Raw genomic sequence first — 17810 nt, 5'->3', positions numbered from 1 at the left:
TCATGTTGCTGCTGGTCTGTTTCATGTTGCTGCTGGTCTGTTTCATGTTGCTGCTGGTCTGTTTCATGTTGCTGCTGGTCTGTTTCATGTTGCTGCTGGTCTGTTTCATGTTGCTGTGTTCATTCGTGCTCATCTGCTCACACAGACTCATGTTCATGCCGCTGTTCAGCGTATTGTTTTTATGCTATTAGTGCTTAGCGTATTTTTAGTTGATGTTTTTCTTAGTTCATATCTTAGATCTTATTACTGTTTTTCTTTTACATTTTATTGTTGGATGTAACTGGGACCCTGTGTACACAATTTCATGTGGTGCGAATGACAAATAAAGAATCTCTGACTCCGACATTTGTCCAAAAAATGAAAAAATAATAAAAAACAGGTTCAACAGAAAAACAATATTCTGTCATCTCATACAACTTAAACTTAACATTTTTTAATTGGTTTGAGAAAAGCCTTACTTGTGGATAATTGTACTGCTACCTTTGCCTTAGATGTTGACTACAGTGTCATTTTCCTCAACCACAGGAAGTCTGTTGCAACGCAGTCTGTGGTCTGTGTAACAGCAATGTTGCAACATAGACCTCGGTACATTGAGGCAGTCTGTAAATGTTAGAAGTCTTAAAAGCCACACTCTGAAAAGCTCTGAAAATGCCTTTGTCGCTTCTCCAAACTCAGGGAGCTACCAGTAAACCCTATGACAAAAAGACAACTCGCAAGAACTTCACACAGCCCCACTTAAAAGAATAAGAGAACTTTGATCAAACCTAAAAGATACTTTTGAAAAATGAAACCTTGCAGGGTGTTGCAACCAAACATCAAAATCTAAAGTTGACACCAAACTTATTACAAAGTCTAAGAAACAGCACCAGAATGCTTGTTTAATATGGACCCTGATGTAATCTTTAACTCTGAGTCATGCTAACTAGAGGGAACATGGAACTTTGCTTTCTACATAAAACACATGTGCACAACTTTCAAAGAAAACATGCAGGAAATACAAGAAAAACAGAAGGACAGCTCTGTTATAAACATAAATACAGCATATTGTGAAATTAATAAAACAGCATTTATTATTACAACTTCAACAACAGGGAAACAAAAGCAAGTGTAGGCATCCTACAGCAGGGGTTCACAAACTTTATAACATCTTACCTCCAATATAACAATGTCAAAGACTTGCAACGCCCAATATGGTTAAAAAAACTAAAAAAAAAAAGAAGACAAAAGGGACTACGACAAAACAAATAGATTTAACTGATTTGTATGACTATTGTTGTTATCTTTTGTAATAACTATTGTGGAAAGTATGGTAGAAAAATGTTTACGTAAGTTTGTTTTTTATTCTTAGACATTTTTTCAGGATCCTATAGTGTTTGTGGCATCCCGACCCTTACATTGAAAACTGTTGGCTCAGAATGCTTCTTCCATGCTGAGATCAGGTTCACTGATCAGACAACAACAACAAACAACAAACATACATTTTGTGCTGTGATTGTCAGCAGACTGACTTTTCTATGAAATATTTAATTTTTCTCACATATATTTCTAAATTATAACAGAACTCATTGTTTTGACTTGGAAAAAATCTACAACCATAACAATTTTTGACACAATTTATATTTAAAAATGGATTTATTTGATGTAATTTACAAAATATCAATCATATGACTGAACTGTCAAAACGTGTTTGGCAAGAAGGGGAAAATAAAGGAAAACAAAAAAGGGATTATAATTTACAACTCATAGATCCTCAGCAGGGTCCTGGAGGGTGCGTGGGAGTTTGCCCAACAGTCTACATGTGCTTTGTGGACTTGGTGAAGGTATTCGACCGTGTCCCTCAGGGAACCCTGTGGGGAGAACTCCAGGAGTATGGGGTACCAGGCCTTTTGATACGGGCTGTTAGGTCCCTGTATGACCGGTGTCAGAGCTTGGTCCGCATTTCCGGCAGTAAGTCGGGCTCGTTCCTGGTGAGAGTTAGACTCCGCCGAGGTTGCCCTTTGTCACCGATTCTGTTCATAACTTTTATGGACAGGATTTCTAGGTGCAGCCAAGATGTTGAGGGGATCCGTCTTGGCAGCCTTAGGATCGTGTCTCTGCTTTTTGCAGATGATGTGGTCCTGTTGGCTTCATCAGGTCGTGATCTACAGCTTTCGCTGGAGCGGTTCGCAGCTGAGTGTGAAGCGACCGGGATGAGGATCAGTGCCTCCAAATCCGAGGCCATGGTCTTGAGCCGGAAAAGGGTAGAGTGCCTTCTCCGGGCCAGGGAGGAGGTCCTGCCCCAAGTGGAGGAGTTTAAGTATCTCGGGGTCTTGTTCACAAATGAGGGAAAAATGGAGAGATCGATAGGCGGATAGGTGCAGTGTCTGCAGTGAAGCAGGTGCTGTATCAATCTGTCGTGGTGAAGAGAGAGCTGAGTCAAAAAGCGAAGCTCTCAATTCACCAATCAGTCTATGTTCCTACCCTCATCTATGGTCATGAGCTTTGGGTTGTGACTGAAAGAACGAGATCTCCGATACAAGCGGCCAAAATGAGTTTTCTCCGCAGGGTGTCTGGGCTCTCCCTTAGAGATAGGATAAGAAGCTCGATCATCCGGGAGGGACTCGGAGTAGAGCTGCTGTTTCTCCACATCGAGAGGAGCCAGTTGAGGTGGCTCGGGCATCTGCTTAGGATGCCTCCTGGACGCCTCCCTGGTGAGGAGTTCCGGACACGTCCCACTGGGAGGAGACCCAGAGGAAGACCCAGGACACGCTGGAGGGACTATGTTCCTCGGCTGGCCTGGGAATGCTTTGGGATTCCCCCGGAGGAGCTGGCCCAAGTGGCTGGGGAGAGGGAAGTCTGGCTCCCTACTTAGGCTGTTACTCTGGCTGCCCGACCCAGGATAAGCGGAAGAAAATGGATGGTTGTATAATATACAACTAAATTACATCTTATAATGACATTTAGTTTTTAAAGAAGAAAAAGCAATAAAACAAGAAATGTCTACAGGAAGAGCAAAGCTGGGGAGTAGATTGATCAGGTGCAAACATTATTAAACAGACAGATATAAGCTCTGAGTAACAGAAGGCCTGCAGGCAGAGAAAACTATGATAAAAGGATCCAGCTGCTTCTAGAGAAAAGGGCAAATTGGAAAAAAAATACCACCACATGAGCTCAAAGAGAGTAAAAAAATCCAACGTGCCTTCAAGATCAGACTGGCATAGCTTTCACAAATACAAAGAGAGGGAGAAGACGTATGTGAGATCTGATGAAAATGATTAAAACGTGTCCCAAAATTAACGGTGATGATTTAAACGACCTCGGGCAGCGAGCACTTCTTTACAGCCTCACTGAAAAAGGGAAACTTGACGTGCTCTGACATCAAATTTGTATCACTGATGTTTTTACACAAAAACAAGTGGAGCATCAACAAGGAAGCGTCAATGTATGAAAAATTAATGAATTGAAATGAAAAAGGATAAAAGATGAGACTAAGAGGAATCTGAGGAAAACCCACAAAAGGACAGACACTAATGAGGGGTTCTCTGACAGTAGAGGAAATGAAAGATAAAACCCTGCCTGTTTTGACATATGTAATTATTTCTTTAAGTTTTGGGTTTAATTTTGGTGCGTCATGAACAACTTAAATAGCTAGAAAAGTCAAAACGCAGAGAACTTCGACAAAGTACTGCTTAACAGAAAAAGCCAGAAGGATGAGTGAGACAAATAAAAGAATTATGATTTGGAGAAAACATTTCAAAGTACCTGGTGACCTGATTAATCAGACGTGTCTGAAGTAGTAAATCTCTGTCTGGTAGCAAGCTGTCACAGATGAGGTTCTGATTGGAGCGCACTGCCACACCATGGCACACACACAGAGAGCTCAGCACCTCCAGCACCTGGAACAAACCCCGTCAGCACTTCATGCAGCAGCAACAGCTCAAACACAAGAGATTAATGGCGGTTCACGCATCACCAATAATCCTGTAACTGCTCCCCATCTCCTTTTTTAAAACAAGATAACAAAAGTTATGTCGTTTGCAACAAATTTTAATAGTTAAACATGATAATAACTGCTCATTTATTGGATTATGTGTTTGAATAAATCTTAGCGTGTGAAAGTTTTTCAAGCATCCACAATTTTTCTTCCGTACGTTTATCGGCATCTTTCTCGTTACACAATTTTTGTGCTATTTCAACAAATCATAAATCAAAAATGTTCAGGGGAAGGGTGCTATGACTTTTGGTATTGGTGCAACTTTAGCTTTTTGAAATATTTAGACTTTTCCATCACTTTTTTCTCATAGAAAATTATTTGAGCTCATTTTACATCCTTCATATCTTTAAATGTGTTTACAACCTTTTACTGCTCCTTTCACATTTTGGTCTGATTCAGCTTCTTTCAGCTTCCTTGTGCAAATTTAAACCTTTTTTCAGCTACTTTCAGTTCATTTCAGCTGGGGGGTGGTTGTGCTACTTTCAGGTTCTTTCTGCTAACTAAAACATTTGTGTGCTTCTTCTAACTTCTTTCAACTATTTTTTTCATTCATTCAACTTTTATTTGTACAGGTTAATCCCTTTGAGCCTCGGGGACTCATTTACAGGAGACCTGAAAATTTTCAGCTGATGTCTGCAAGTTTCAGCTTTTTCTACTATTTCAGCTAACTATTTAGCTGTTTATGCTAATTTTAGCTTTTTCAGCTAATTCCACATTTTTAGCTCATTTCAGCTCTTTCTGTTTTCTTCTGGTAGCTTATGCTTCTTTATGCCTTTTCAGCTTCTTTTCAGCAATTTTTTTGCTAACTTTAGCTTTTTTTTAGTTGATTTTCTAAATTTATGTTAGTTTCTGCTTATTTAAATATTTTAGCAAATATGTGTTCTTTCTGCTTTCTTCTGCTAATTTAGGCTTGTTCTATTTTAGCTATATTTCAACATATTGTTAGCTGAGTTCAGTTGTTTTTTTTCAGCAAGTTCTTCGCAAAAAGTATTCACACTGCATTCTCACATGCAATTTCTCTAGTTCTACCTTGTGATTGTGTCCATGCTTCTCTAAAAATGAGATAATGGTCTGAATATGTCCCTCCTTGATGGCATTTAGTGCTTCAGGACTTTCCACCAGAACACAGTGAAGAACTTCCAAAACACCTGGAAATGCAAATACTTGTTACTTATAGACAGAAACATTTTGATTCTAAATATGTGTAGAAAATGACAGTGTACGCCGTACAAATACTGAGGCTGAATTTTTCAGCTCTGACATCAGTTCATTTGTAGAAGTTTTACTGTAAATAAAATGTTCACAAATTTAACCAACCAGAGGAGGCCTCCAGCCGGTCCAGCCTGCTAATGAGCCAGTCCACAGAACTTGAGAAATGTGCACAGTTCACACGGTTCCCTCGGATCAGAGCAGCTAAAAAAAAGTTAGATATTTTAGTTACAAATTCACAGATTGATAGAAACCTAAAGGGTAAACTGAATCTGCTTGGCAGCTAGCAGGAAACGTTTATTTATTTTTCACCTAATAGCTCATAGAAATGGGTAATGACGACCTCCCATCCTTCCTGAGCAGCCTCAGCAAAACGAGAAGCCCCACTGTATTGATGTAGATGGTCGATGCAATCCAGGACCAAATCTATTACACCCTGAGAAGAAAAGGACGTTCAGTGTGCTTAATAAACCATATAACACCTTTCATAATTGGTATATTTACCTCCTCCTGGAACATGTTCTGCCGTTTCTTTAGTGCAGTCATCATTTTGTGATTGGCTTCATGACCGTGGCCCTCCAGTGGAGGGTGGAAATATTTGATAAGATCTTGGAGACTACAGGTCATGGTGTTTATTGGCGGGCTGCTTCCTTCTTGACTGAAACCATCAAATTTTCTAATAAATAAATAAAAAAATGTGGTTGCTTTTATTAAACTCGACTGTGTACATTATAGTAAGCCAGATTTTGTTATGAATTGTTTTCCAAATGTTGAATCAATGCCCAAGAACAAAAGGTTTTTAATTGTATTTTATTAAAGCATAAAACCTTGAAAATGTCAAATTTTGTGCAAAGAAAATAAAGTGTGCCCTTATTTTTTCCCAAGTATTTACCAAAGCAAAACAAGAGAACTAAAACTAGTTTTACCTCTTTTAGATTTTTCTTCCAGTGCTGAGGTTAAAGGTTTACGATTCTATACCACAGTAGGTCACAAATTGTGAGAGAAACAAAGCTGTAAAAGACCATCTTCATTTTGTAATAGTGTGAATGTTTTGGAAGCATTCACTCTATTGAGATTCATTTCTCTTCCATATGTTTTTCAGTAACTTTCTTGTTCCAGAATTTTTGTGCTATTTCAAGAAGTAATATATAAAAACCTTCAACTCTTTCAGGACCATCCTGATATGACTTTTGGTATTGGTGCAACTTTAGTTTTTTGAGATATTTAGCTTTTTCTGCCACTTTTTTTCTAATAGAAAATGAATTGAGCTCATTTTTTTATCTTTCAAATCTTTAGATGTGTTTACAATCTTTTACTGCTCCTTTCACATTTTGTTCTGGTTCAGCTTCTTTCAGCTTCCTTGTGCAAATTTGTACTTTTTTCCCCCTGCTACTTTCAGCTAATTTCAGTTGTTTTTTTTCAGCTCATTTATGTAAGTTCTGGCTTTTTCTGCTATTTCAGCTACTATTTAGCTGTTTTATGCTAATTTTAGCTTTTTCGGCCAATTCCACATTTTTTGCACTCATTTCAACTTTTTTCAGAATCAGATCAGAATCAGAATCAGAATAAACTTTATTGGCATTGCACCGAGATACAACGCGAAAATGTACGTACAGTCGTCCGAAGATGGGCGGAGTGCACGAAGCTGCGGCTATAAATAATCAGCGCGGCCTTCTTATTCTTATTCAGAATAATATTTTGCTTAGATAAGAAAAGGAAAGAAAACATGAGGAGAGACGGTATTAAAAGAAAAGATCTCTCACACCGTGTCCTTTTCAGCCTAATTTAACAAAAATGTGTGCTCCCCATTCCTTCTGATAATTTAAGCTTATTTCTGCTTTTTTTTTTTTTAGCTGTTTTTCGTATGTTTTTTGCTAATTTCAGCTTTTTTCAGATAATTTTCACTTTTTTGTGTTCATTTCTGCTTTTTGCAGGCTAACTGGGCAAACATGGTCTTTGTGCTTTCTTCTGCTAATTTAAGCTTGTTCTACCTGTTCAGCTACATTTTTTTAGCATTTTTTAGCTAATTTAATTTGTTTTCAGATAAATTCAAGAATTTGGTGGTAATTTCTGCTACTTTCAGCCTAATTAAGTGTTTTCTGCTAATGTCAGCTTGTTATGCTCCTTTCAACTTATTTCTGCTACTTTCATCTTTTTCTGCTATTTCAGCTATTATTTAGCTGTTTTTATACTAATTTAATCTTTTTCAGCTAATTGTACATTTACTGGGATCATTTCAGCTCTTTCTGCATCCGTCTGGTCGTTTAAGCTTCTTCAAACCTTTTCAGCTACTTTTGGTTAATTTAAGCTTTTTTTTTTAGCCAATTTCCCAATTTTTATGCTCAATTCTGTTTATTTGAACCTAATTCAGCAATGCTGTTTCTGCTTTCTTCTACTAACATAGCATTGTTCTTCTATTTCAGCTAATTTTCAGCATGTTTTTTAAGCTAATTTCAGCTGTTTTTCAGCAAGTTCTTCTGCAATAAGCATTCACACTACATTTTCACCGGAAATGCAATTTGTCTAGTTTAACTTGTTTCTGTCAGTTAGTTCACAGTCTTCACACTGTCTTGATAAAACCTTTAAATATACCTTAAAAAGCGAGTGAACAGAGAGACTGTGCTCCGGATGAGTCGAGCAGTGTGAGCTTCTTCTCTGTGAGAGCGAGACAGTGTCAGTCCATCGTCCATGTGACCCTCACTGTGCAAAATGGCCTGAAAACACATAATTTGACATAATTTACTGTAGCTTGGCAACCAGGGTGTAAAAGTAAAATAAGGATTGTACAGATGTTATTGGTTACTTTTCTCTGAGCAACTCCTAAATGGCACTTGGCATCAGCAGCTTGATAAGTTAGCCAGAGCCCAGAGTCTACATGTTGAATATAACAAACCGAGTCTCCATACTTGATCTCTGGGATTCCCATGTCATCAGTAAAAGCCTTTTTATTAGGGTCAAGCTTCTCCTGCAGGCAAAGAAACAGTTATAGTGCATTAATTAATGATATTATTAGTAAAAAATATATTTTTTTTAATATGCCGTGTATTGAAATAAACTTCTGCTGTAAATTATTTGTAATAAATAATTGCTTTCGAGTCTCTTGACTACAGAAATTTTCATGTTATGAAGTGATGGACCGACTTTAAACTCTATTGTTTGTCTTCTAACATTCCTGACCTTTGAAGATCGGAAGCAAAAGGAGGTTGTGTTGATGTCAGCCTTTTCCCGATCAACCAGATGCAGACCTTTTTCTTCTGTAAGCCCCAGATAGCGCCCAGTAGTCACATGACGCAGTCTGAAAGGCTCGCTCCAACATGTGTGCCTTCCATTCCACCTAATAAATATAAAGAACATTAAGGTTCTGACCAGTATGGCACGACACAAGTTCCCTTTAAAACCTAATAACTATCAGAAAAAGCAAAAATCATAAATAAATAAAAATTCTTATGATTATTAAGTGACTTATCAGATCATCTCAGCACTTACGCAACACGCAGAATTTCCATCCTCCAAAGGGAGCGAGCATGGCTCGAGACTGATCCCATCTCATACTGAATTACTCTAGATTACAAAAAGAGGCCTAGTCAGAGAGGTAAAAAAAAGGTTTATGTTGCAGACGAGTCTTTTTAACGGACCTTTGGAGCTCCTCTCCCTGCTCTGCTGCAGGAATAGTCAGACAAGCGTTACTGTGGCTGTGGAGAAGCTTGAGTGTTTCACCTCCTCTTAGGTATCCTAGAATAGGAACAACACACATTAAAATATAGTTTTATTACATCTTAAAATTATTGTGATGTCTTTAAATGACACTTAAACATCCAAAATAAAATGGTGGCTCCTTGTACAAAAAAACACAATGCGTCTATGTATGCTACAACAATGCTTCTGTAATATTCAGATTACCTCATTTTATATGGGGTGCCGTTTGTAAAGTTGCACAGTCAAAAATTAACATCCATATTTTGGTTTATGTTGCTTTTAATAAGAAAAAAGTTTGTTTGTTTTTTCAGTCATATTTTCACCACATTATTCATACATTTATAAATGTCATAGTTCTCTAATAAATATTTAATTTACAAGATAAATATTTAGTATAAAAAGTAAATTCTTAACTTGCAAGTTAAATATTTAGATAGTAAATTAAATATTTTGGTATGAATTCATTATTTAATTTACACATAAATATTGAGTTTACTAACTAAATATTTGATTTCTAAGCTAAACATTTCATTCCTAAACTAAATATTTAATCTGCTAACTAAATATTTGGCTTGGACCTAAATATATATTTTACAAACTAAACATTTAATTTCCAAAATAAAATATTTAATTGGCTAACTAAATATTTACCTCAGACTTAAATATTTAAATTGCTATTTAAGTATTTACCTTGTTAGCTAAATATTTAATTTGCTAGCTAAATATTTAACTTGCTAGCTAAATATTTAACTTGCTTGTTAAATTTTTATTTTTTCCTCCCAGGCTGTCATCGAGGTGGCTGCTTCTGTTTTTTCCTTCCCCATTTTTCCTTCTTCCTGCTCTGCTCTCCGTGTGTCTGAAGCGCATGGTTCACATCTCCCGAACATAAATTAAGAAGATTATGGATTTGGTATCGTGGGCGTTCAACTCTATTGATAAGATTTTTTCCTCAAAGCGACAAGGTCCTGGGGAACCGGCGTGTCCAGCTGAGACTCACGCTGTGGGGTACGTCATGGATTCGTGGGGAGTGTGGCAATTGATGTGCCTCTCAGTTCTGTCTCAAGAGGATGTTGAAGACGTTTACATATTTGGAAGTATGATAGCAGGGACTCTGCTTTTTGGCATTGGCGGGGCTCTGTTTTATCGACTTTTGAAGAAGACGGCGGCAGCAGTTTCGGCCATGGAAAAGCTTCCGAGTCAGTATGAAGGTCTGGTCCACGCTGTGGGAACTTTAAATCGTCTGGTTTACGAGCTTAACCGTAAGGTGGAGGCGATTTTTGAGAATCGCAGACCACCTGCGGCTTCTGGGACTCGTCAGCGTGGTGGGTTTGACCTTGAAGGAGACTCATAGCATGGATCAGTGGAATGTAATCCCACAATTAGGCATTTTCGGAACCAGAACGCCCAGATGGACTCAAGGCTGGAAAAAAGTAATCTGTCTGCCTGAAGAAAAACAAGAATCAAGCTTATCTGAATCTGACTCCCCGACGGCCTCGGAGACAGGCCGACTATCAAATTTCTCCTGGGACATGAGTACCCAAGGACAAAAGCTTCATCTATCCACCCCCCCCCCCCCCCCCCCCTCGAACTTTCTGTGCAAGCTTATCAGAACTGCTGGCTGGAACAACATCTTCAGAAACTGTGGATGATCTGAAAAAACGCTCATGGACAAATCTCAACACCTCGATGTCAAGTGCAAATGTAATCATGTTTTAATTGTGCTTGCTGGTAGAGTTTTTTTGATGTCTCAAATCGTGTCCTGATGGACAAGATGTGAAAGATCTTTTTTGTAATACCACTATCTACCCTCATGTTTCTCCCCCTTTTCCTATCTAAGATTATCATCTGATAAGGATAAAAAGGCCGCGCTTTCTACAGTTGCAGCTTCGTGCACTCTGCCCATCTTTCGGACGACTGTACGCACATATTCGCGTTACACCTCGGTGAAATTCCAATAAAGTTTATTCTGATTCTGATTCTGATTTAGGTCCGAGCTAAATATTTAGTAATCAAATTAAATATTTAGTTTAGTAATTACATGTTTAGCTTAGAAATTAAACATTTAGTTAGTAAACTAAATATATAGATGTAAATTAAATATTTAATTTATTCCAAAATATTTAGTTTACTAAGTAAATATTTAAGTATAAATTAAATATTTAATTTACACCTAAATTAAATATTTAATTTACACCTAAAATTTTAGTGTACAAACTAAATATTTAACTTGCAAGTTAAGTATTTAGTTTGTAAGCTAAATATTTGTCTTGTAAATTAAATATTTAGTTGGGAACTATGACATTTATAAATGCATGAATAACATGGTGAAAATATGACTTTGAAGAAATATTTTTTTTTTCTTATTAACAGCTAGATAAACCAAAATACTGATGTTAATTTTTGACTGTGCAACTTTACAAACGGCACCCCATAATTTTATGCTAAAATTGCTCACATTGTAGTATACTGATTAAAATTAATCATTATTTAATGAATGTTATTCAGTATAACTTCCTATTAATGGCAGTATAAAAAAAAGTATTTTCTGGGGGATTTGCCAACGTTTGTATATTAAGAGCCTTCTAATGTTTATTTTCCTCTCAAACTGTTCAGATGCTTTGCTGTGTGCACACGCTCTAAACTTGCTTTTTAGAGCACATGGTCTCAATTATTATATAAAAATAAATTAATTTAATTTGGATTCAAGTATTTCCAAATAAACTAAACAAGCATGAAAGGGTCTTTCTCAGAGAAATCACTAAGTGAATGACATTTAGAGCCACTTCTTCAAATATGGGAGAATCTCCACGCAGGGTGACCGTATCGGCATTATTTATTCAGCCAGGCATTTCCGGTTGAGCTGCTGCAATCTAATCTCAATGTAAAGCATGGTCATTTAGCATTTATAGAAGGTACATTTTTAGCTATTTGTCTAAAACTTTAAAAAAATAAATGTATAGCTCGCAGATGCTGTTCACTTAGTGGCTAATATTATGTATTATGCCGTGGTATCCTTTTTTATTTTTTACAGAAACAAGGAGATATGTTTGAAGTGTGAGAGCAATTTCTGTCACAATATTGTACAAAATTACCCCCAAAGAATGTCCTCAACTGCTTTAGAAAAAACACAATTCTGGATTTGTTATATTTTTTAATATAAAATCTCAAAATAAAAGTCATTGTTTTGGCAAGTGATGTCACACGGTTTTTAAAAGTTGAAAGAGGTCTAAGCTATTCAGACCCAGCGTCCCTCAGCTGTCAGCGAGGAACAAAAACTTGAATCTCAGTAAGGATTCATGCGTACGGGGACAAATGCAGTGCAAGTCACAGTTCAGCTTTTAAACACAACAGTGGCTTAAAGTATAAAGCCAAAATGGGAAAATGTAAAAGACACGTTCCTGACTGTGGCCTGTCAAACACAAATATTCCCAACTTTAAACATCCGTGAATATGTATGTGGTGCTGTTTGTAAAGTTACACTGTCAGAGTCAGAGATTCTTTATTGTCATTCGCACCACATGTGGTACAAGTGGTGGAATGAAATTATGAACACAGGGTCCCAGTTACATCCAACAATAAAATGTAAAAGAAAAACAATGATAACATCTAAGATATGAAGTAAGAAAAACATCAACTACAAATACACTAAGCACTAATAGCATAAAAACATTACGTCGAACAGCAGCACAAACATGAGCATGAGTCTGTGTGAGCAGATGAGCACGCATGAACACCTCAACATGAAACAGATCAGGAGAAACATGATGTGATTTTTCACAGTGATTATTCTGGTTAGAGATTCATGAGTCTAACAGCCTCAGGGTAGAAGCTATTCCTCAGTCTAGTGGTTCTACACTTAATGCTCCTCAACCTCCTTCCTGAGGGGAGCAGGGCAACAAGTGTGTGTGCTGGGTGAATGGAGTCCTTCATGATGCAGGTGGCTCTCTTCCTACATCTGGAGGTGTAGATGTTTGTGATGGTGGGGAGACTGACTCCAACAGTCTTCTGTGCAGCCTTCACCACTCTCTGCAAAGCTTTTCTTTCTGCAGCTGTGCAGCCTCCATGACACACGTTGATGCTGGAGCACAGGATGTTCTCCACTGCACACCTATAGAAGGAGGTGAGGACTGAGCTTCCCAGACCAGCTCGTCTCAGCTGCCTGAGGAAGTAGAGTCTCTGATGAGCTTTCTTGATCAGGCTGGAAGTGTTGTTGCTCCAGCTGAGGTTGCCATTCATGTGTACACCCAAGTACTTGTAGCTGGAGACCACTTCCACCGCAGATCCTCTTATGTTCAGGAGGGTGTAGGTGTGTTTGTTCCATCTGAAGTCCACAATCACCTCCTTTGTCTTCTTCACATTGATATGAAGATTATTCTCTTTGCACCAGCTCTCCAGGTGTTCCACCTCCTGCCTGTAGCTGGACTCATCACTGTTTGTGATGCACCCCATCTATCATCTGCAAACTTTACAATGTGACAGCCTGGATGGGTAGCTGCACAATCATATGTGAGCAGAGTAAACAGGAGAGGGCTCAACACACATCCCTGAGGAGAGCCAGTGCTGAGGGTTAAGCCCCCAGTATACTCCTGTGTACGTCCGTTCACGCGTACGTACGCATGTACTGTACGCAGAGGGTTCAAACTTCATACTCGAGCGTACACCCTGAGTAGCTGCAGTCAGTTTTACAGGCAAGGAGTGTTTACCTTCGGGACAAATTGAGGTCGCTGACTGGTCATTTGCTGAAACGCCTACTGGATTGATTGACAGGTCGGGAAAAAAAACACACAAAAAAACGAGCGCTGGCAGCCTCAGCCGCAGCGGTGTTCTGTGTTTATATGTTGTTAAAAAGAAAAATCTAAAAAAAATTAAAAAGCCCACCAGCCCACCAGGAAGTCTCCAGACTCTCCCACAGCCATGCTGGACCTGAGTTTAATTTGCTTGTGACAAATTCCTTAATTTCTCACCATTTCAGTCATGGAGTCAACAAAGGAGGAAGAGATCACTTGCCTCTTAGCAAAAAAACAAAAGAAAAGCCAGATCAGGGATGAAGAAGGGGAATTTAATACACTGGTGTCGCATACAAAACAGTCCGTCACTGGGCAGTTTATTGTGTGTCACCGCGTATGTGATCGTAAAAAATGAGCTTTGCACGGACATGCCCTGGGGGCTACGCTTGTACCTACACTAAATATTTAATTTACTAATAGCTCAGAACCAAATATTTATTTTTCTAGCTAAACATTTAATTTCCAAAACTAATTTGCTAATTAAACATTTAGCTCGGACCTAAATATTTAACTTGCAAGTTAAATATTTAGATCTGAGCTAAATATTTAGTTAATATGCAAATTCCTTGCCAAAAAGCGGAAGTCGACTATCAAAATAAAACCCAAACCCATGTGATGTAACATCCGTGGCGGATCCGGTGTTACACCATATTCTGTGACTACCATATATTGTGACCGTAGGGGGCGCTATTGCATTTTTACACCATACTTTGCAGTATCTGATAAACGTTATCATATTCTGTGACCATCTATATTTCCATAATAGTCATGATATTAGTGGTCCAATGTTACTTCTTATTCCTTAGAGGAAGTAGAGAGTCAGCAGAAACAGTTTGGCTCAATAATCTGAATACTGCATACTTCTATTACAGTAGTCCCTCGCTACTTCACGGTTCGACTTTCGCGGACTCGCTCTATCGCAGTTTGTGTACGTCCAGAATTTTGCACACACAAAATTTTTTTTATTTCTTTACACATGATTGTGGACTGTACAGTCAAACCTGAAGCTGGACCTTTCGACCACCTGGTTCAACAACCAAACCAACTGCAGTTAGTGCCAGCAAGGGATGATTTGACAAATTTAAAAAACGATTTGGATTAAAAAGTGTTCCTCTGCATGAAGAGGCTGCGTTCGTACTACTACTACTACTACTACTACTACTACTACTACTACTACTACTACTACTACTTGTATAGCTACATAATTTTGTTCCATATCATGTACCACATGAGATGGTAATGACAAAAAAGTTTACAGTACTTAAACTTTAACTTGAAATTAGACTACTACATCCCAACTTCATGGTTTTTCACTTATCCGGGGGGCAGAGTACGAAACCCCACGATAAACGAGGGACTACTGTACATCATATATGAATGAGGTAAAAGATAAATGACTTGCTTATCTACATGCGTGAAGAGCAACAAGAAAGAAGACTCGCCTTGAGCCACTGCACCTCCAGAGCAGATGGGAGCAACACTCCACAGAGTCTGCTGGAAGGCGGCGCTGACAATCAGACTGTCGCTCAAGCTTTTGTCAGACATAGTGCCAAAGGACAGATGCTGGGGGAAAAAGAGAATGAAAGTAAGACAAATGAGCTCATCAAGGGTAAAAACAGCTTCTGACTCCCCCCCCACACCCCTCCACCACAATAGCTATTATCATGCACAATCATGCCAAACAACTCATCAGTGGGAGACAGCGTTTAGGCCGCCAACTTCTGCATGAAATCATGAGAAATTAAACCAGTTGCAGTTCATGATGGAGAAAGAATCTTAGACAGTAAAGGAGAAGTAAAATTAAGATACAATGCATAAAAGTTACTAACTTCAATGTTTGATTTTATCATTTTGTTTAACACTTTTCATATTTGGTATAATATTGTGACCAAAACTATATTTTAAAAAAAATTAGAATGCTACTTTATGTTTTGACATTTATAACTTTAAAAAAATTAAATAAAAAAAAACACTGAACTTTCTTAAATATTTTGTGTAGAAATATGCGGAGATTACTTCAATTCCTTCAAAAACTTTTTTTTTTTTTTTTTAGTTTTCTTAAATTTGCATTAGCATAGCAGCTTCTAATGTTTGGTCTTTAGCTCCTATTTTGCTATCATTTAACAGTTGTTGTTTTTTTTTTTTTTTGGGGGGGGGGGGGGTTCCTCTTTCGTCTGCTCCCTTCGTAAGGGGTAGCCACAGCAAACTCATGAGCATGAAACAAAAACTTGGCAATTATTTTTATGCCAGATGCCCTTCTTGATGCAACCACAAACCACTGAGCTACCACAGCACTCTGTGTGGAGCAGAAAGATGTCCTCCAGGGTGCCCAGATGTGGAGGTTAAGGGCTTTGCTCAAGGGAAGGAGGGTGGAGGCAGGTGTGTGTGCTTCACCTTTCGCACCCACATTTTGCTGTTGTCAGTCTGAGGAGTCGAAATGGCAACCTTCAGATCACAGGCTTGCCTTCTTTAACCTTTAACCACCACTCCCCTTGTTAACTATTTGTTACTTTTTACTAGCCTTTTGCTACTTTTAGCTATTAGCTACAATTGTGCTAGTTTTAGCTTTTCACTTTCATTTTGCTACTTTGAAATTTTAGCTAACATCTGACAACTTCTAACTTTTAGCCTCCTAATTTTAGCTTTTATTTAGCCTTTTGCTTTTTTAAGCTTTTAGCTGCATTTTTTCTACTTTTAGGTTCCATGGCCTTTTGATACTTTTAGCTAGTCTTTTATTCGTTTTATCTGAACACTGGATTTAGTTACTTTTAGATTTTAGCCACTGTTTTGCTCCTTTTAATTTTTAGATAGATTTTTGCTTCTTTAAACTTTAGGCAAAAGAAAAAGCTCTTACGTAGCTTTTAGCTACTTTTAGTTTTTTTTTGTTGCTATTTTTAGACATAAGCTAATGTTTTGCACCATTTAACTAAACACTAGGTTTTGCTACTTTCCCATTTTAATTAGCACTTTGCCACGTTTAGCTTGTTGTTAGCATTTTGCTTCTTTTAGTTTTGACCAGTATTCTGCTTCTTTATCAAACTTCACCAGGCACTCAGCACTTTCTCTACATTTGAATTTTAACAAATGTAATTTTCTGAATTTTATTGGTTTAACTTTATTTTTGCCAGGAAAATAAACTGTTTTTCCTCTGACTCACCAGATATCTCTCAGATGACACACTGACCAGTATGAGGTCATCTCCAACTCGTACCTTCTCACCATCTGACCTCTGTCTGGATGCTGGATGGATTGTCCACCAACATGTTTCTCCTGAGCCGCAAGCAGAATTTAAATGAGAGGAAACTTTCAAACTAAAGCTGCTCATTGACAGTGAGGAGCACAAAAAAAGACAGACTTTATTTTTTTACTAGTATCATATAAACAAGAAAATAACAAAAGCAAATTTCAAGGAAAAATGTAAAAACCTGCTTTATCCTTTCTCAGACCAACATCAAAAGCCAGTTTGTCAGGCAAAGACTGAGATGAAGACAAGCAGCTGAGATACTGAAAGAAAATATACTGTTTATTTTAGAAAAAATAAAAGAACAAATGCATTGGTATAACATTATTGACGGAATTAAAAATAAGTCACCATGTTGCTAAATGAGTGTCGGAACAACACCGCCTGGCCATAAAGGAGAGTGCGATGGCTAACTCCTGCTTCCACCTGCAAAATACATAAAGTCAATCTGAAAAAACTTTTTTTTTTTTTTTTGAAAATGTCAATTCAAACTGTGACAAATAGCAAGAAGTAGAAACAAAAAATCTTATATTCCAGTCATTGGGAGAAACTGTCATGTTTTAGATGTTTCCCTGCGTTCACACACCTGATTTCAATCAACAGCTGAGCAGGCTAGTGCTCAACTTTATAACTTGCTCAGGAGATAATCCAGTCATCTGAATCTGACCTGACGGAACAGGGAAACATCTCACACATGTAGGACGGTGAGTCCCAAGGACCAGATCTGGAAAATTTTAGATTGTCAGATTGCTCATCTGATGAAGTTATCACAATAAACAAAATGATATTACACATTCCTTCTAGGAATATGTCACATGTCAAAGTTTTACACAAAGATCTTGCACGAGCTGTTAGCCCTCTGACTGTGTGTTAGGGACAATGTTCAGCTACTACCACACCAACA

The 17810-nt window shown here is 37.9% G+C and overlaps 1 protein-coding gene across 1 annotated transcript in view; it reads right to left on the bottom strand.

Annotated features, from left to right (window-relative positions):
- The window catches only part of ryr2b (ryanodine receptor 2b (cardiac)), an 89416-nt gene that overhangs the window by 67285 nt on the left and 4321 nt on the right, over positions 1-17810 (bottom strand). Inside the window, 14 exon segments of the mRNA XM_037697543.1 lie at positions 3742-3875; positions 5003-5121; positions 5291-5386; positions 5495-5618; positions 5687-5840; positions 7775-7896; positions 7986-8147; positions 8360-8516; positions 8669-8743; positions 8818-8914; positions 15108-15228; positions 16823-16935; positions 17091-17169; positions 17258-17332. Coding sequence (XP_037553471.1) covers positions 3742-3875; positions 5003-5121; positions 5291-5386; positions 5495-5618; positions 5687-5840; positions 7775-7896; positions 7986-8147; positions 8360-8516; positions 8669-8743; positions 8818-8914; positions 15108-15228; positions 16823-16935; positions 17091-17169; positions 17258-17332 — 1628 coding nt within the window.

The sequence above is a fragment of the Nematolebias whitei genome, chromosome 1 (genome assembly GCF_014905685.2).
Source record: "Nematolebias whitei isolate Nwh7 chromosome 1, NemWhi1, whole genome shotgun sequence".
Lineage (NCBI taxonomy): Eukaryota > Metazoa > Chordata > Actinopteri > Cyprinodontiformes > Rivulidae > Nematolebias > Nematolebias whitei.
This window is presented reverse-complemented; position numbering and strand designations above follow the sequence as displayed.